Below are 20,576 nucleotides of genomic sequence, written 5' to 3'. Positions count from 1 at the left end.
ACTAAAATAACCAAAACTGTGCCACCGTCGCCAAGCAGAATGGCCACTCACCAGATGTCCCCAATCAGTAAGCCTTCAGTTCATTCAACAGATAACCAATCCACAACGCATTCCTCCCGTTAGCAATTCCTCAACGTCCATATATTCATACAAAATTAAATGGAACCAATATAGTGTAAAATCGTTTTGACTTTAATGGAAAAATCAATAAAAAACTTATTGCACTCACATTTCAATGTGTCTATTGGCCGACACCAAGCCTTTCCAGCAATGAGAAAACCGCTCTAAAATCGGGCAAGCCACTGATGTTCCGCAGGTGGTGTTAGTCTCCCTCCACTGGGCCGACCTGTTCCTAGCTTGTATTCAAGGACTGTATGTCTCCCACAACTCCTACATGTTTCGCATTTGAGCGTCGTCAGGAAGCTACTTTGAAGTCAGTGCGACTTGAAGTCACACAGATATGATTGGTACTAGAGCTGCAACTAACGATTAATTTGTCTGTCGACTAATCTATCGATTATTTCTTCGATCAGTCAACGACTATCCGATTTATTTTTTTTATTTTTTAATGAATCTAGTGTTTTTTTTTTTGATTAGCTAATTAATCCTTTGGATAACCTTGAGAGTATTGTATTGGCGGGCAGTGTATTGTACTGCATTGGCTTGCAGAGTATTGTATTGGCTGGCAGAGTATTGTATTGCAGAGTATTGCATTGGCTGGCAGAGTAATGTATTGCAGAGTATTGCATTGGCTGGCAGAGTATAGTATTGCATTGGCTGGCAGTGTATTGTATTGCAGAGTATTGCATTGGCTGGCAGTGTATTGTATTGCAGAGTATTGCATTGGCTGGCAGAGTATAGTATTGCAGAGTATTGCATTGGCTGGCAGAGTATAGTATTGCAGAGTATTGCATTGGCTGGCAGAGTATAGTATTGCAGAGTATAGTATTGCAGAGTATTGCATTGGCGGGCAGAGTGCTGGCGGGCAGAGTGCTGGCGGGCAGAGTATTGCATTGGCGGGCAGAGTATTTGCAGGGTATGGAGGGATGGCTGCATCCATCCGACCTCTCCCCTCCACTGCACAGATCAGTACAGAGAGGGGAGAGAGAAACGGTTTGTTTACAAGTGATCGCTCCATCGGAGCGATCACATTGTAAACGCCTGGGTGTAGAAAGATGGCCGCCGCTTCGGGGCTAGGCCGAAGCCGCGGCCTCTCCTAAGGCCAAGACCGTGGAGCGCTCCGCGGATCGCGGCATGTGCGCACGGATCGGTGATGATCCGTTGCACCCCTAGGGACGGCGGCACGGAGGGGGAGAAGAGAGGGGGACGGCAGCACGGAGGGGGAGAAGAGGGGGACGGCGGCACGGAGGGGAGCGGTAGAGGCTAAGCACTGCCCCCACTGTGACGCATCGACGCCCAGCACGCACGTTGACATATTTTCTTAGTCGACGCAGTCGACTACGTCGATGCGTCGTGGCAGCTCTAATTGGTACTCTGTGGAAATCATGGGGTGCGACTTTGCAGTCACAAGTGTGAAAGGGGCCTTAATGAGAGCGGTGTAATGCTGGGTCCGCCGTGTGCAATGACTTTTATTAGCATGGGGCAGGCCACCTGATGACTTGGAGGACACACCCCTCGTGATGGCATCACCTCATAATGCCCTGGGTGATGACATCACAAGGGGTGTGTCCTCTAACTATGTCATCGGGTGGCCCTGCCCCATGCTAATAAAAGTCATTACACAGGACAAAAGCGGTGTTAAAATGCCTTTTTTCTTTGTGTGTTCAAGTGTAAGTAAACCCTCACCTTTTTAAACAACTAATTTAGTTTAAAATGGAAATGACAGGCAAAACATTTCTGTATAGATCTATAAAAACATTCTAAACACTACCCAGCCCCCCCCCCCCCTTTTTTTGTAGGTGATCACCTTCCCTCTGTTCTGAGCTGCAGAGAAGACCCAGCAGAACAGTGGTCTTCCCAGTGAATGCTTGTGCGGGGGGGGGGGGTCAGGACAAGTCTGATCATTGGATAAGAGATCACTGAGTTCCTGGCATAGCTAGAGAACTGACCATAGTGTACTCCCCTGCTTAGTGTGGTCAGTTTTTAATAGGAAAGCAGAGGGACTGGCAGGAGCACCAGGGATTTCACATAAAGGAAGCAAGTACATGGTACAGCATGGACATATCAGGAATAAGAAATGCTGGGTTTTAAGGAAGTTTAAAGGAGACCTGCTAGAACCAAGACAAGTCACACTAAAATGGTGAAAAGCTGACTTGCATACTAGCACACTATGACAGACTTAACCTGAGAACCAGGCCCTCCAGGGGTGCACTGTCATTGTTGAAGGCGATGGCACCTACACCTGGTCTTCCTTCCGGTTTGCAGGCTTTGGTCGTGTGAATGGCCATGCATGCCCGAGGGAGTCGCGGTTTTCCTTTCCGTTCCTTCAGAGCGCATGTACTGGTGACGTCAGAGGCTGCATCTAAAGCAAATCTCTCCTAAGCTGTTCACATTTAGGAGAGATTTACTGTACCTATAGGGAAGTCTCTTGTTTTAGGCTTGCCTATATGAAAAAAAATCCCACTTGAAGGGGGGCTACGTTGAGCTTTGTCCTTTACTCCAACCTCTCTGTTATGTTAGGTTTTATTTTTTTAGTTTTTTAGTTTAGTAGTGTTGTTTAGTGAAGCCTAACTGTAATATACAGAAAGTATTCAGAGCGCTGAACTTTTTCCACATTTTATGTTAGTCTTATTCTAAAATGCATTGAATTAATTATTTTCCGCAGAATTCTACAAACACCCCATAATGACAACGTAAAAGAAGTTTGTTTGAAATCTTTGCAAATTTATTAAACGCAAACAAAAATAATCCTATGTACATAAGTATTCACAGCCTTTCCCATGACACTCAAAATTGAGCTCAGGTGCTTCCTGTTTCCGCTGATCATCCTTGAGATGTTTCTACAACTTGATTGGAGTCCGCCTGTGGTAAATTCAGTTGATTGGACATGATTTGGAAAAGCACACACCTGTCTATAAAAAAGGTCCCACAGTTAACAGTACATGTCAGAGCACAAACCAAGCCATGAAGTCCAAGGAATTGTCTGTAGACCTCCGTGACGGAATTGTATGGAGGCACAGATCTGGGGAAGGGCACAGATTGAAGGTCCCAATGAGCACAGCGGCCTCCATCATCCGTAAGTGGAAGAAGTTTGAAGCCACCAGGACTTTTCCCAGAACGGGCTGCCCGGCCAAACTGAGTGAGCAGGGTAGAAGGGCCTTTAGTCAGGGATGGGACCAAGAACCCAATAATCACTCACAGAGCTCCAGCATTTCTCTGTGGAGAGAGAACCTTCCAAAAGAATAACCATCTCTGTATCACTCCACCAATCCGGCCTGTATGGTAGAATTTCCAGACGGAAGCCACTCCTCAGTAAAAGGCACATGATTGCCCGCCTGGAGTTTGCCAAAAGGCACCTGAAGGACTCAGACCAAAATTCTCTGGTCTGATGAAACGAAGATGGAACACTTTGGCCTGAATGGCAAGCATCATGTCTGGAGGAAACCATGTACCGATCATCACCTGGCCAATACCATCCCTACAGTGAAGCATAGTGCTGTGGGGCTGTTTTTCAGTGGCAGGGACTGGGAGACTAGTCAGTATCGAGGGAAAGACGAATGCAGCAATGTACAGAAACATCTTTGATGAAAACCTGCTTCAGAGTGCTCTGGACCTCAGATTGGGGTAAAGGTTGATTTTCCAACAGAACGACTCTAAGTACACAGCCAAAATAACAAAGAAGTGGCTATGGGACAATTTTGTGAATGTCCTTTAGTGGCCCAGCCAGAGCCCCGACTTAGGCCGGGTTCACACTATAGCGATGCGGGAACGCCGTGAATCCTCAGCGTTTTCCCGCATCGCATGACTCCCGCCGGCAGTTCACACTGCCCTATGCGGACTGCTGGGAGTGTCAATGAAATCTTAATGACACCCCCAGATCCGTCTGCATATCGCAGTGCGATCTGCACACTCGCACAGGAATCGGATCGCATGGTGTGAACACCCATGCGATCCGATTCTGCTGCGGACCAAAAAAAGGGTCCCGTGCGAGTTTGCTGCAGGAGCGATGCGAATTCAGCCATACTATCTGTATGGCTGAACTCGCATCGCTACAGAGATCCGATGTGATTTGCACTGCAGTGCGGTGCGAATCACATCCGGATCTCCCCCCCGCAGCAGTGTGAACCCAGCCTCAAACCCGATTGAAAATCTCTGCAGAGATCTGAAAATGGCTGTGCAACGACGCTACCCATCCAGCCTGATGGAGCTTGAGAGATCCTGCAACGAAGAATGGGAGAGACTGCCCACAAATAGGTGTGCCAAGCTTGTAACCTCATACTCAAAAAGACTTGGGGCTGTAATTGGTGCCAAAGTTGCTTTTAACAAAGTATTGAGCAAAGGCTGTGATGCTTATATACATGGGATTTTCTTTGATTTTAATTTGCTAAGATTTCAAACAAACTTCTTTCACGTCATCATTTTGGGGTATTGTCTGTAGAAATTTGAGGAAAATAATGAATTTAATCCATTTTGGAATAAGGCTGTAACATAACAAAATGTGGAAAAAGTGAAGTGCTGTGTATACTTCCCAGATGCACTGTAAATATGCAAATTAAGTTGATCTAAAGGCAAAACCTTTTTCATTTTGGTTAGAGTAAGGGAAGATTATAACCCCTGTCAGGGTTTTTTTTTTTTTTTTTTTTGTTCTTTGGTTCGCCTCCACTAGCCATAAACAGGAAGCGAGGAAGGCCCTCCAAAGTGAGGAAATCCCGGGTTGTCACCAGAAATATTGAAGAATGGGGCCACAGACTGAAATAAAAACTTGACAGGTTTTCAAATCCCTCGCCACTCTTTAAAGGGAAACTTTATTTATTTTTATTTTATTTTTTTAAGTTATACTTTAACCACTTGCTTACTGGGCACTTAAACCCCCCTCCTGCCCAGACCAATTTTCAGCTTTCAGCGCTGATGCACTTTGAATGACAATTGCGTGGGCATACAACACTGTACCCAAATGACATTTTTATAATTTTTTTCCCACAAATAGAGCTTTCTTTTGGTGGTATTTAATTACAGCTGGGAGTTTTATTTTTTGCTAAACAAAAACAAAAAAAGATGCAAAAAAAAAATAAAAAATCATGTTTAATAGTTTGTTATAAAATTTTGCAAACAGGTCATTTTTCTCCTTCATTGAAGTGCGCTGATGAGGCTGCACTGGTGGGCATTGATGGGCATAGTTAAGGCGGCACTAATAGGCACAGATAAGGTGGCACCGATAGGCACAGATAAGGCAGTACTGATGGGCAAAGATAAGGCGGCACTGATGGGCACTGGTAGATGACACTGATGGGCACGGATATGTGGCACTGGGGTGAAGCACCGTTGAGGCAGATTGTGGGCACTGATAGGTACCACTGAGAGATGGGACTGATGGGCACTGATAGGTGGCACTGCTGGGCACTGATGGGCGGCACTGATGGGCACTGGTAGATGACACTGATGGGCACGGATATGTGCCACTGGGGTGAAGCACCGTTGTTGAGGCAGATTGTGGGCACTGATGGGTGGCACTATGGGCACTGATGGGGGGCACTTTTTTTTTATTTCTGAGGTGGCACTGGCAGGGGGCAGGTGGGCACTGATAAGCTGGCCGTGATCGGCACTGATGTCCCAATCACGGCCGCCGGTGATCGGCTCTTTTTTTTTTTCTTTTAGCCGATTACCGGCTCCGTTGTATCACATGATCATTGTCATTGGCTGACAGCTGATCACGTGGTAAGGGGTCGGGACCGATTTGCTCCGAACCGTGATCAGGCGAGTCTCATAGACTCGCTGATCACAGAGCGCGCCGCGCGCGCCCCTCAGGGGGCGCGCAGGCCGCTCGTGCACGGGACGACGTCAATAGACGTAGTCCCGGCAAAGGAGGTCCGCGCTGTAGCCGTCATTTGGCTATAGCGCGGATCCCTAGTGGTTAAATTAAGCAGTCTAGCATTGGACCAATTCCTTATTTAAAATATAGTTTTCACTGCAATTTTACTGAAAGTAATATCTGCTATTGAAAGTATATGCTCAGTTTAAAAATCTCCTTTACCACTATACTCCCTGTAGTTTAGGTTCTGAACCTTCCCCTCACCTGGTTATCCATGAATGCTGTATAATACTGTTTCATAAATCCACTCGTAATATATGGTTAGAGGTACTTTACATTTCACAAATTTGTATTTCAGGATGCATAAAGTCTGTGAACTTTGGTGTCTTTACAGGTTTTCCTTTTTAAAGCAGAGCTTCTCCCCTTTTGCTAAATTCACATCAGTGTGCACTGCTGTGAAATTGCTTAACATTTTGATTCTTAGGAAAATAAACTTTTGCCTTTTTTTAACTTGCCTTTTTTGGTTTTGAAGACTTCCCTGAAAACATTAGTGACATACAGCGCTTTGCAAAAGTATTCACCCCCTTGGCATTTTTCGTGTTTTGTTGCCTCACAACTTGGAATTAACATGGATTGTTTGAGGATTTGCATAATTTTATTTACAGAACATGCCCACAAATTTGAAGATGTGTTTTTTGTTTTAATTGTGAAGCAAACAACAAAATAACAGAAAAAGTCAATGTGCATAACTATTCACCCCTCTAAAGTCAATGCTTTGTAGAGCCTTTTGCGGCTATCACAGCTCCAAGTCACTTTGGAGGAGTCTCAATGAGCTTGACGCATCTTGCCACTGGAATTTTTGGCCATTCCTCCTTGCAAAACTGCTCTAGCGCCTTCAAGTTGGATGGTTTGCGCTTGTGAACAGCAATCTTTAAGTCTGACCACAGATTTTCTATTGGATTGAGGTCTGGGCTTTCACTAGGCCATTCCAACACATTTACATGTTTCCCCTTAAACCACTCAAGTGTTGCTTTAACAGTGTGTCTGGGGTCATTGTCCTGCTGGACAGTGAACCTCCATCCTAGCCTCAAATCACACACAGAGTGGTACAGATTTTGCTTAAGAATATCCCTGTATTTAGCACCATCCATCTTTCCCTCAACTCTGACCAGTTTCCATGTCCTGACAGCTGAAAAACATCCCCACAGCATGATGCTGCCACCACAATGTTTGGGGATGGCGTTCTTTGGGTGATGTGATGGGTTTGCCCCAGACATAACGTTTTCTTTGGCCAAAAAGTTAAATTTTAGTCTCATCAGACCAGAGCACCTTCCTCCATACATTTTGGGAGTCTCCCATATGCCTTTTCGCAAACTCAAAACATGCCATTTTGTTTTTTGCTGAAAGTAATGGCTTTCTTCTGGCCACTCTGCCATAAAGCCCAACTCTATGGAGCGTACGGCTTATTGTTGTCCTATGTACAGATACTCCAGTCTTTGCTGTGGAACTCTGCAGCTCCTCCAGAGTTACCTTAGGTCTCTGTGCTGCCTCTCTGATTAATGCCCTCCTTGCCAGGTCCGTGAGTTTTGGTGTGCGGCCGTCTCTTGGCAGGTTTGCTGTTGTGCCATGTTCTTTCCATTTGGTTAAGATGGATTTGATTTTGCTCCTAGGGACCATCAAAGATTTGGATATTTTTTTTATAACCTAACCCTGACTTGTACTTCTCAACAACATTGTCCCTTACTTGTTTGGAGAGTTCCTTAGTCTTCAGGGCAGTGTTTGGTTAGTGGTGCCTCTTTCTTAGGTGTTGCAGCCTCTGGGGCCTTTCAAAAAGGTGTGTATATGTAATGACAGACCATGTGACACTTAGATTGCACACAGGTGGACATCGTTTCACTAATTATGTGACTTCTGAAGGTGATTGGTTGCACCAGAGCTTTTTATGGGCTTTATAACAAAGGTGAATACATATGCACATGGCAATTATCATTTTATATATATGTATATTTTTTTTTCTAATTTTACTTCACTATTGTGTTCTGAGCCATCACATATAATTCAGATGGAAAAAAAAAAACATTGAACTAAAGGCTGTAATGTAAGAAAATAGGTAAAAAGCCAGGGTGGTGAATACGTTTGCAAGGCACTGTAGCCTTGAGTGCAAAGGCTAAGGCCACATCATTTGTGCCTTCAGGGAATTCTTGTCCCTAAACTATGAGATCTTGCAGTGTGGTCATACTGCGTATGTGAGAGATGGAGTGTATGGGGAAATATGCCTCATCACACACATTCTGTCATTTTCCCCCCAACAGATGCATGTCATTTTCATATGGTCCAGATGAGTTGCATGATGTATTGCACAAGCACAGTATTACAATCGTTTACTGAGGTGCCAATGTCATCAGTGGGCCGGCGGAGGAACCAAGGAAGAATACGCCTTCTGTTGAATCCGTTAATTTGTAAAATGTGGCACGAGGAAAAACAGGGAAGAAGCAGCATGATAAATGTCAACATTTAACCACTTGCTTACTGGGCACATATACCCCCTTCCTGCCCAGGCCAATTTTTAGCTGTCAGTGCTGTCACTCTTTGAATTACATTTGCATGACCATGCAACACTGTACCCATATGGTTATTTTTTTCACACAAATGGAGCTTTCTTTTGGTGGTATTTAATCCCCACTGGGTTTTTTATTTTTTGCTAAACAAGTAAAATTTTTCAAACAGGTAATTTTTCTCCTTCATTGATAGGTGCTGATGAGATGTCACTGATAGGCTGCATTGATAAGGTGGCACTGGTGGACACTGGTTAGCAGTACTGATGGGCACTGGTTGGTATAGCATGGGACCGATGTCCCTTTTACAGAAGCCAGTAATCGGCTTTATTTTATTTTTCTCCTCATGCTCTCAGCGTGTCCTTGGCTAACACCTGATTATGTGGTAAAGGGCAGTGATTGGCCCTTTACTCTGATCTATGATCAGCCAAGTACCAAGGAGGATGTCCATGTACACCCTCCCGGCAATCTAAACCCACTCTGTAGCCGTCTTTCGGCTATCGCACGGGCACCAAGTGGTTAATAAAAAGCTGCCGGGGCTAATGCAGGTAATTTTTCCGCTATATATTTTTATGAAGTGTGTTTTTGAAATTTGGTCCGCTTTAATTGCTTAAAGTGTTACTAAACCCACAACAGTAAAATCAGTCTGTATATGAGTAAAGCATGCTTGTTCTACTCACTGTGGAACCTACATTGTGTAAAAATGCTGCTTGAGCCGATCTTCCCTGATCCTCCCTTTCTGTTACTGTCCCCAGTCCATTTGCTGATAGAACAGAGAAAAAGCTTTTTGTAAGTTTATATTTACTAAAATAATTGCATTTCGATGTTCTGTGTACTGTGGGAGATCAGATATAGTAAATGCAGGTTCTGGGTTTAGGAAGACCCCTTTCACACGGGCCGATAGAATTAAGCTTTTAACTGCGGATAGATGAAGTTATCTACCGCAGATAAACTCGCACAATGCTTTTCTATGGCCCCATTCATACACTGCATTTTTAGCAACGGTTATGTTACATGGGGTTTGGTGCGGGTAGAAGAAATAAAGTTGACTGGGTCCAGGACCGATTTATTGCAGCTATCTGCATATAACTGCAGGTAATTGCAGTGCATTATTTCAGGAAGAACATAGCACAGAAATGGCAAGAATGTTCCAACGTACCCACATGTAAATGCAGCTAATCGCAATGTACAACTGCAAGTGATCGCTGTGCCTGGAGTCTTGGAATTTCAAAATAACAAAACATGCTTTTAACAGCAGCAGAACAACCACCCGTGTGAAAGAGGCCTTACCCTTTTCATTTTTTTTTTTTTCGGTTTAAATGATGCATGGCTGTTTGATGTGCAGCATGTATTTGAAATGAGAGGTAAGATGATTACATGACAAAATAGATTTGCATTAAGAACCAAGGAAGTATGATGCTTGTAAAGCAATTATACTCTCTATAATTAAACCTCCTATATATGTTTTTTTAATGTCTCTTATGCTAGGTACAAGTCCTCTCCTGAAAAACAGTTTTTTAGTCTGCCATGTCAGACCCTCTCATATTATTGACCTACGATGTAAACATAGGGTGGCCAAGCATGGCTGAACCCTGAACCTATTAGCTCAGATTTGGGCTGCTAAGTTAACATTTTAAAGAGATGTTATCTGTTCTATAAGTGCAAAAAATAAACTGTTGATCATGTCACAATTTCATATCTGCCCAGTGCACTTTTCCTGTGTTTTTTTCCTTTCCTGTGTTTGTTTTGTAATTATTTACAGAATAATTAGATCCTATACTGTGGAGATGAGGACAGTGGGAGGGATTCTATAGTTTAGCAAAAGGCAACTGGGCAAGGCTGACCACTTTTTACAACAAAAAATGAGGAGCTCAGTGTATTTCTGGCAAATTGGAACATATATTTTTATGTTCTTGCAGTGTCTTTAACCACATTTCCACTATGCTATAGTCAATATACGGTTACAGTACAACTCTCCAGTTAAGTTCCTTGGATGTCCACCCAAGAACATGCTTCCTGCATGCCCCCTGGGGCACGTAACAGGGAAGTATCTCAGATCCGGGTAAAGGGCCAATCACAGTGGCCCTTTACCATGTGATTAGCTGTGTCCAGTCAGAGCCGATCACATGTAAACAGACTTGATGGTTATTTGCTCTCCTTTCTTCACACAGATACCACATGTGAGGAAAGGTAAGCTGATCATTTGGGGTACAGTGAGTACAGCAATAACACTGATTATCAGTGGCCATTAGTGCAGCTTATCAGTGCAGCCTCATCTGTTCAGAAGAAAAATTACTTATTTTGCATAATTTATAAATCGAAATTTTAACTTGGTGATTAAATACCACCAAAAAGTCCCATTTGTGTGGAAAATGATACAAATTTAATATGGGTACAGTGTTGCATGAGTGCACAATTGTCATTCAAAGTGCGACAGCGTTGAAAGCTGAAAATCTATCTATTCTCTATTGAAAATGCTTGCTATCCCACACAGGATACATTTCAAATGGGGGATATAAATATGAGCAATATGACCTTAAGCTAGTAAACACGAACACTTTTTTCCAACAAAACAGTTAAAATTAGCCTGGTATACAGTACATGTGGGAAGGAATCTAGGGTTCCAACTAATGTATGAAAAGACCTATATGCAAAAATGCAATACGGATTTAGCCGACTTGAAAACATTGTTGAATTTGTAACAAAGCTTATTTACTATGACTGTCAGTTGTGGTGATTTCATGAGGTTTGCTTTGAAAGGTGCCTATCGCTGTCCTGAAACCCTTGGACTCTGCAGCATAGAGTGTTGTCTCTTGGGGGAGCAGTAAATCTGGTAAATTTGTTGTTCTGTCCCTGCCTAGACATAACTGCGGGCATTGCAACTCCCCTACAAGAGGGGACTTTAACTTTAGCCACTTCAATACTGTGCACTTTCACCCCTTCTTGTCCAGGCCAATTGTGCACTTTCGGCACTGTTGCATTTTGAATTACAATTGTGCGGTCGTGCAATGCTGTACCCAAACAAAATTTGCATAATTTTTTTGACAGAGCTTTCTTTTGGTGGTATTTTACCACTGGGTTTTTTATTTTTTGCTGAACCAACGAAAGAGAAAAAAAAGAAAAAAAAAAGTTTTTCTTAGTTTCTATTATAACATTTTGTAAATAAGTAATGTTCTCTCCACTGATATGCGCTGATGAGGCGGCACTGACAGGCATCACTGGGCACTGGTGGACATCACAGATGGAGCTGCACTGATAATCCATTGCACGGATTATCAATGCAGATCTACCCACTGACGAAAACTGCTTATTGGCTCTCCTCTCGTCGCACGTTGTCAGTGATTGGACACAGCTGATCACATGGTAAAGAGCCTGTGTCATAGGCTCTTTACTGTGATCGGTGATGTGGTGTGTCGGAGCGACACACCACACAATAGATCGCCGCACTGCACGCCCTTGGGGGCGCCATATGATATCCACTCAGACGCTGCAGCCATTAGCCTATTACTGTTTTTTTACAGTCGGTAAACAGCTGTTCAGTAAAAGTGATCTGAGAATCGCATTCTAGTCACCTGATCCTTTTTACAGTAGTGTAAAGGAAAAGCCAAACTCCACACCTTCTCTTTCCTCTGGGGAGCCCGGCACCGCTCTAAACCAGTAATTAAATGCAGAGGTGATTAAGGCATATCAATTCCCAGTCTCTTCTGCGGCTAATAAAGCCGGTAACAAGGATTTGGTCAATTCTGTTTTTTTTTTTTTTTCTTAAGCTTTCCTTCCCCAATGGAAGCAGCTAATCAAGCCTGTTTTGCGTGTGATCAACTGCAGTACAGGGCAGTGTAGTCTTTGACTGTCTAATAGCCCCCTTGTGATAGCAATAAAAAAAAATGTAAATGCTAAAACCCTATGTGCTCATAGGTCCCACGTGTGTATGTAAACATGGTTAAAAACATTGGCGTGAGAGCATACATTCTAGAGCTGCGATTTCGTGGTTGACGCTAAGCTGATAACTTGTAAAAGCTTAGAATTCTTCCAGACACAAGGTGGTTGAAGCCTAAATTATGACTGACCACTGCTGTATAAATTAAAATGCATTTTTTTTTTTTAATCCTCTTTGATTATTTGTCAACTTATTTTAAAAACACGAGCAGAAAAACTGAAACGGTGTGCTAAATTAAAAGCCTTCTATGCCCTTAAAAACATCATTTAGGAAGGCAAATTTATCATAGCATTATTGTCAAGTTAACCAACACATACTGATCCTTCAGTCTAGGCATCTAGGATTCAATGACTGATTTTGGTTGTGGAAGGGTTAAAAAAAACTATCCAGTTTATTTTGGGGGAGTAGAGTGAATGTTTGTTTATTACTGTCCATGTCTCTGTTGTAAAGATTCGCTCTTTACCTGTTCCAGGATAGAAAGTGAGGGGGGGAATACAAATTTGAAAGCTGTTGCAACAAATGCTCCAAATGCTCTGGTGGCATCTGTCAAGTGTGGTGGTAGCAGGGGGCGGGCCAAGCCATGCTGTGTGTGTCTTTGGATGCACACAGGCTGGTTCGGGAGCATGCCCACACGAGTGCCCCTAGAACAGTGAGCTTGCAATGGGGCACTCGCAGAAGTGGAGGATTGAAGAGCACCAGCGGGGGACCCTAGAAGAGGAAGCAATACCACAGAGCAGGTAAGTATGACATGTTTATTATGTTAGGAAAAAACTAGCCTTTATAACCACTTTGGCTAGAGACATCAAGTTTTGGCTGAAATTTCATTTCAGTCCACTTTACCACTGCTCTTGCATATTAGACAGCTTGACCCAACTACTGAGTAGCCGAAATCCAGTTAGCTTTGTGTGTACTTGTCTTATTGGACAAATACGAAAGTCTTTTAATCCTAGATGAATGTCCAAAATGTTCCTCAAAGTACTTGCATACAGTATACATTTACAGATTTCACAGCCATATCTACCTGCTTGTCTACATTTGTTGCATGGACTACATGCCTACATTTTACATTTCCGAACCTTTAAGGGTGCTGTTTATAAGATGTTGTTTAGTATGATGCAATTCTAAAATATATGCTTTTGTGCAAAGGACCCCATAGTAATGTGCATATTGGTTCACACATTGACTCAGTCCTTTGGAAAGAAAAAAGATTTTCTAACTTTTGATTTTTGCTACCCTCTAGTGGTTCGATAAGTGTAGAACAGCTATTTGCAATGAGGTTTAGAAGCATGTTTTTTTTTTTTCCTGTAGTCTGAAATGGATTATGGCTATTCTTCATTTAGCCATTAAGCCCATCATATCTTTGCACTTAAATGTTTTTTTTGATTACCTCACACACGTTTGATTGTAAATAAATGAAAATGAATTATATTGAGAGCGATATTAAGGTTGCTATTGCCGATCTAATTTTGAAAACGCTACTTAACTGTCAACAGTGTAGATCCATTTGGCCTTAATACCTTGCGTTGGTTTCTTAGAACATGTATAAAGATCAGGGCATCTAATTTCACCTACATTCTAGTGGCTCAGAATGTAGCCAGGATCAGCCAGGGAACTAGACTTTTTCTAAGAGGTCGGTAATGGCAGCCATCACATTTCTCTTTTATGGTTGGTGTGCTTTTAAGTGACCTTGTCACTAATAAAATATTTTTTGACTCGAGATTCCTAAAAACCTTACGTTTTTTTTCCCCTTGAGAGACCCGCACCCCCTCGATCTCACTGGTGACCTTCATACAATACCAGAGTAGCAAGGAGCAGGTTATCAGGGGACACCTGTGATAGCTGTGGGGGAAAGCTATTAAGCGAGAAGGACTCTCAAACAGAAATGCAGAAAATATAAATTTGTTTATTTTATTATTATTATTATTTTTTGTTCTGTTTTGCTGTTTCAGAGTTTCCTTCAGTTCCTGTCTGCCAAAACATTGTCAGCAGGGCAAGAAGTGAAGGTAAATGTCTTTAACAGAGCCTCAGATAGCAATGAAAACCCGACCAAGGTTCCAATTATCCACACTTTATCCAAAACTAGAAATAAGCTTTTGGCTTGCCTTTAACAATCTTTAACAAATATACATATTTTATTAATTGGTGCAAAACATAAATGAAAATTATAATTTAAAAATGATAGCATAACTGAAATATTTAAACATATGTGACACCTTTTAACATTATTCCATGCCTGGTCATGTGGATAAAGAAAAGCTTTTTCGTACATATTGCTTGCAGCTTTTACAGTTGCAAGTTTAGTAGTATTGCTCATCATGTTTGACTCTGTTTCATCAGGCGCACAGGGAAAAAAGAGGGAAAACCTGGGGGTTACTACACTGGACTAAGCGAACATAACAGATATAACAATAAATGTGGCCTAAAAAGAACAGGACAGTGCACCCTCCCGTAGCAGTGATGCTGGTCACAAAATCTGTTCCGTGTCCATATTAGCTCGGGACAGAGCCATTGCAGGCTGTGGAGGATGTTAAGAAGCTTCTTTTAAGTGCAGTTGTTGACTTCATTGTTTAAAAAGAAAGGGAGCCGTAGCTGGAAGGTAGGGTTTAGCACAAAATGCTGCTATACCTATATGGGGCAGCATAGTGTGCTTTTGTTTCTTATGCCTCGTACACACAACCGGACTTTTCAACAGCAAAGGTCAGACGGATTCATTCCGTCTGATAATTCGACCGTGTGTGGGCTCCATCGGACCTTTTGCTGTCCAAAAATCTGACGGACTTTAGAAATTTTTTCAAATTGTTTCAAATTGTTTCAAAATGTTTCAAATTTTTCGGCCGGAACTCCACTGGACCCAGTTCCTATAGAGCAGTGATGGCGAACCTTGGCACTCCATATGTTTTAGAACTACATTTCCCATGATGCTCAACTACACTGCAGAGTGCAGGAGCATAATGGGAAATGTAGTTCCAAAATATCAGGGGTGCCAAGGTTCGCCATCACTGCTATAGAGAGATCCATTCGTGCGTATGCTGGTCCGATGGACAAAAACTGATGCTAGGGCAACTACTGGCTGTGAACTTCCTTATACTAGTCCGGTCATATGTCATCACGTTCAAATCCGTCAGACTTTGGTGTGATTGTGTGTGGCCAAGTCCGTTCATTCGGAAAGTCAGTCGGAACTCGTCCGTCAAAGTCCGGTCGTGTGTACGTGGCATAAGGGTTAACTTACATTTTAACAGATAAGTTCACCTTTAAAAAAAAAAAAATGCAAATCTTTTTGCAGGAAAAAAAATGTGCATTTAATTTTGGTTTATTAGGAGCCTGTAAAGCATTGTACCTGCGATCAGCAGATCACAGGTGCAATCTCAGGCTCCTGCAGACTGTCAGTGTAGCTGTCGGCCTGTACCTGCTGAGTTAATAACATGTTACACCCTTATCCTTTAAAGTTACCATTTCACCCAAACCTACTGTTTCATGCAGTGCTTTTAGTATTCCATAAAAAAAAAAAAAGCATAATCTGAATTGCTTGGTATTGTATCACTAATACCTCAGTGTTGCTTATATTGAATTTTTTTTCTTCATTTTGTTATCTCTTTAACCTCCATTTTTCTCTTTTATTCCAGACACCAAAGATGCTGACCAGAAAGATAAAACTCTGGGATATCAATGCTCACATCACATGTCGCTTGTGCAATGGTTACCTTATTGATGCCACTACTGTGACAGAGTGCTTACATACCTGTAAGTATTGTTTTTTTACAAATCTGTTTGGGTTGGTCATGCTGTGCTCTGAAATTTTAGTGAAAAGCGACCCATTGGCAGCGAACAGCAGTTTACTAAGAAAATGGTTTGTTTTTTCTCTCTTTTTTTTTTTCTGACATTTATGCAGATTTTATACACCTATTTAATACAAGTATGCATACACTAAGGGCTGTAGAGCACAGCAGCAATGGTTAATTTGGAGAACAATTGGGACTATACTGAAAACAATCAACCTGGCTAACCAGGCTTTTAATGAGACCACGTGTTGCCCACATTACCATTCCAGTGTAGGATGTATGTTGACCTTGATGTTTCAGTGGATGCCAGTAAATTTGATATAACCTTATGTGGTAAGGTAGTGAATTCTTAATGGCAGAATTAAATAGAGTAAAACAAAAGCTAAAAAAAAAAGCCAAATGGTTGTGCTAACCGTAAAATTAATATTACATTAACATATCATGTTGCATACTGAGGAGGCCATCCATTTATTCTGCTCTTGATTCCGATCAGCATCTTCTGTCTCAGCATTATTGGATGCAGCATATCTCATTGGCTTCCAGTTCTGCTTCATCCCACTCCCAGTATAAGGGCTGCTGTATAGGGGAATACAAGAAGCCGATTCTAAAACAAATACAGGGACTTTCACTAGAGAGAGAAAAAGATGTGTAATAAGTTATTAATGAATAATTAGCTGCAATTGGGTCTGAACGTTTGGTAAAATGAAAACTCACCTTGCAGTTGGACTTCCCCCTGCAAAATATTGGTGAAAGGTCTGGACTGCAGGGAGGCCAGTTAAGCACCTGGTCTCTTCCACTATGAAGCCATGAAGATCTCAGGCACCCAATATTGTGTTTCTGCATTGTCTGTTAAAGAGGAACAGCAGTCTGCTCACATAATTTGTAATAAAAACATCTTTGAAATTCTGAAGCTTCCCTCCAACCACTTTACATATTTATTTTATATATACTGTGATTCTGTACTTGCCAAATATGCTGCATAAATCTCCCTCCACTGTGAATGGCTGCAACCGTTTTAACTCTGGGCAGCTGAAGCTGCTGTCTGTTCACTTCCTGGATTTACACACACACCTCCAGCTCTGCAACCCTGAAGCTCTCATTGGCCCTCTTATGACTCACCCCCCCCCCCCTTTCTGACAGATTCTAACGAGAGTGAGCGAGAGGGCTGTGCATGATGTCATACGTCTAGGCTAATGACCAGACAAGAAACAGGAAGTGGGCTGTATATGGCATTTACTGGCAGAAAAATTTTTTTTTTTGCTATCCAAAGTTAAAACAAGGGCAGAACGCCCCATGGCTCCCCCAGGATTGTCGAGGCCTCTCAGATTTTGTGCCACCGGTCTCTGTCCATGTGCTGAGGTTATGGGATACACTAAACACAGGATCTGCTATCGCAGCCTGTGCCCCTGCTTGCACCTCTTGGGGGCTTCCCCTGGTTCACCCCAGGGGAACACCTATCCTATTTCTGCATGTGAGCAAGGGATGGAAGATGTGATGCGGGAGGTTTGTGCACGAGCAAGGCCTAGTCTCCATGGACTGGCTACTCTCCCACTTTGGCCGCTTCTCGATGGATGAATGGCGCTATAGACAATTACAACACTTTATTGGTAGTCTACCTCACCCTATCCGACCTCTTTCCTCCTTGACACCATTTGGAAGGCTATGTAAGTCTGTAGACCCCATTCTTCACTCTATTTCCATGCTTTACAAGAGGTTGCAGTCTGCTGAGTCTCAGAGTAGTATACATACGAGATTGGGAGAGAGACCTGCAGCATACATTCTCAGAGGCAAATTTTTATACTATTTTAATACATTTTATCTTTTATACGGAATTACGCTATATGGCCTTGTTCTTCCATTCTATATGTTCTTCGGTTGGAGTTTGGCTTTTCATGTGTTGGGAGAGAACCTGGTAATATCTATCCGTATTTGGAGAGAAACTTTCTTTAAAGCTTGGGAAATCTATTATCTGTGAGTTCCATCCACCTGTTGTCGTCATCATATAAGCGTGTGTGACCCTTGGCATATATGCTCTCTTGGGTCAGAACCACCTGGTAAGAACACATCTATAGAGGTGGTGGTATCATTACACGGGTGGCTGCATGTTGCATCCCAATGATTTGGTGGTCTGCTTGATATGTAATATCCAACTTCACACGTGGGACTTGATCTTCTTCCTTTTTTGATAGGCCTTTACATAATTTCATATTTATTCATTTTTTCACGTATTTTCTTTTTTTATATACATTGTGTTATTGTATTTGGGCATATATAAGTATATTGTATACTTTGAAATGGTATGGAATTCTTAATTGAATAAGATATACATTGGATGGTATACTAAGCACTGTGATATACATTTGATGCTACATGTATCACTACATTTTCACTTAATTTTAACACATAATTTCTGCATATATTTGTGGATAGTTGTGGTCACATTATTTATTGTTTTAGTGCTACACTTTATGTAATTTTGTTTGAACAAGATATCTATTTTGTTGTGTTAGCTGCTATTTGATATTTTGACAGCGTAGTGTTTTTTGATTTTATTTTTGTACTGCTTTAAGCAAAGGGCTTTCTCCATATTTTTTTAATATTTTACAATTTTACATTCAGGAACATTTTTCTGTAATGGTTTGTCAATTTTTAGACACTGATTTTGATTGGTGAACCTCTGTCCATATTTTCTTCCGAGACACTCTGACCCTCTAAGGCTGGCCATACACTATACAGTTTTCTTGTTCAACTTTGCTTTAGAGTTACCAAAACCATATAATATGAGGTCAAACCTAAACCATTTAAATTGGTATGCAATCATGCAGGACCTTGCGCTACATAGTTGAAGGTAAATCTAAAGGAAAGTGAATAAGAAAATGGTATAGTGTATGGCCAGCCTAAGATTTTCCTTTTTATACTCAATCATGTTACTGACCTGTTGCCAGTTAACCTAATTAGCTTCCAGCTCTTTCTTGTTAGTACCACCTACCAGCTTCTTGTTGCCTTGTCCTAACTTTTTGAGACTTGTTGCTGCCATAAATTTCTTATTTTTTCTTAAAGCGGACCTCCACCCTGAAGTGGAAGTTCCGCTCATCTGATCCCTCCCCCCCTCCGGTGCCACAATTGGCACCTTTCAGGGGGGAGGGGGTGCAGATACCTGGATAATCCAGGTATCTGCACCCACTTCCGGGACAAGCTAGCTGCAGCTAGCGGCAGATGCCCCCCCGTTCTGGGAAACAAACAGTTCCCATGACACAGCGGGGACCAGTGGAGACGCGCAGCACGACTTGAGCATGCGCAGTAGGGAACCAGGCAGTGAAGTCGTAATTCTTCACTTCCCAATTCCCTGACAGAGGATGGCGGCGGGGGCAGTGGAGAGACGAGCGATTGCTCGTCATCTGCCGCCGACATTGCTGGACCCTGGGACAGATAAGTGTCCATTTATTAAAAGTCAGCAGCTGCAATATTTGTAGCTGCTGGCTTTTAATATATATTTTTTAAAGGTGCAGCTCCTCTCTAACCATTTTCAATACCTGGCTATGCTCCCCTCTAGACCACATCCTTTTTAGGGAAGGCAGGCCTTACAGATAAGAACAAGGCAATTCTAAATTAAATATCGCATCATTTTTCTTAACCACTACAATAAGGACACTTTCACCCCCTTCCTGCCCAGGCCAGTTTTCAGATTTCAGTGCTGTCGCACTTGGAATGATAATTGCATGGTCATGCAACACTGTACTCCAAATCCAATTTTTATAACTTTTTTGATAGAGCTTTTTTTTTTTTTTTTTGGTGGTATTTTTAAAGTGATTGTTAATGATCACCTTGTAAAACAACCCATTCAGTTTAAAATAGAAATGAAAGGCAAAACATTTGTGTATACATATAAAAAAAAAAAAAAAAAAAAAAAAAGTATTTATAATGTGTTTTTTATTTTATTTATTTATTTTTATAAGTGATTACATATTCTCTGCTCTTAGCTGCATACGAGCTGGGTAGGAAAACCAGTAGCACACCGATCTTCCAAGTGAAAGGCTGTGCAGGGTTATTTATTTACAGTGAAACAAAAGACAATCACAACAGTAAATGGCGAACATAATTAACGCTTCACGCATAACCAAAAATGCCTAAGCGACAGAAACGACTAGCAAACGAACTATATACAAAATATATACAATATGGGAAGCAAGGGTAACGGGCAATACGAGAAAAAAAAGGATTGGGTACAGGAACACAGCGAGCAGCAGAAAGGGAACATGATGCACGGGTAGCCCAAGAGCGGGATGGATCTGGCAGCAAGCAAGTCAATCAAAACACTGACTCAAGTTGCAATAGTATAGCTGGGACTTAAGTATTCTTTAAGCAGCTGGGGCCAG

General features: G+C 42.1%; 1 protein-coding gene across 1 annotated transcript in view; it reads left to right on the top strand.

Annotated features, from left to right (window-relative positions):
* PCGF3 (polycomb group ring finger 3) overlaps nucleotides 1-20,576 on the top strand; it is a 155,665-nt gene that overhangs the window by 90,934 nt on the left and 44,155 nt on the right. Inside the window, exon 2 of the mRNA XM_077475394.1 lies at nucleotides 16,045-16,162. Within this exon, the coding sequence (XP_077331520.1) occupies nucleotides 16,054-16,162 (109 nt within the window). The 5' untranslated portion in view covers nucleotides 16,045-16,053. The remainder of the gene's footprint in view (nucleotides 1-16,044; nucleotides 16,163-20,576) is intronic.

Source organism: Lithobates pipiens, unplaced genomic scaffold, assembly GCF_037356315.1.
Source record: "Lithobates pipiens isolate NorthernLeopardFrog02 unplaced genomic scaffold, aLitPip1_a1.2 Scaffold_13, whole genome shotgun sequence".
NCBI classification, from domain to species: domain Eukaryota; kingdom Metazoa; phylum Chordata; class Amphibia; order Anura; family Ranidae; genus Lithobates; species Lithobates pipiens.
Note: the sequence above shows the minus strand (reverse complement) of the source record. Positions and strands in the feature narration are given on the sequence as shown.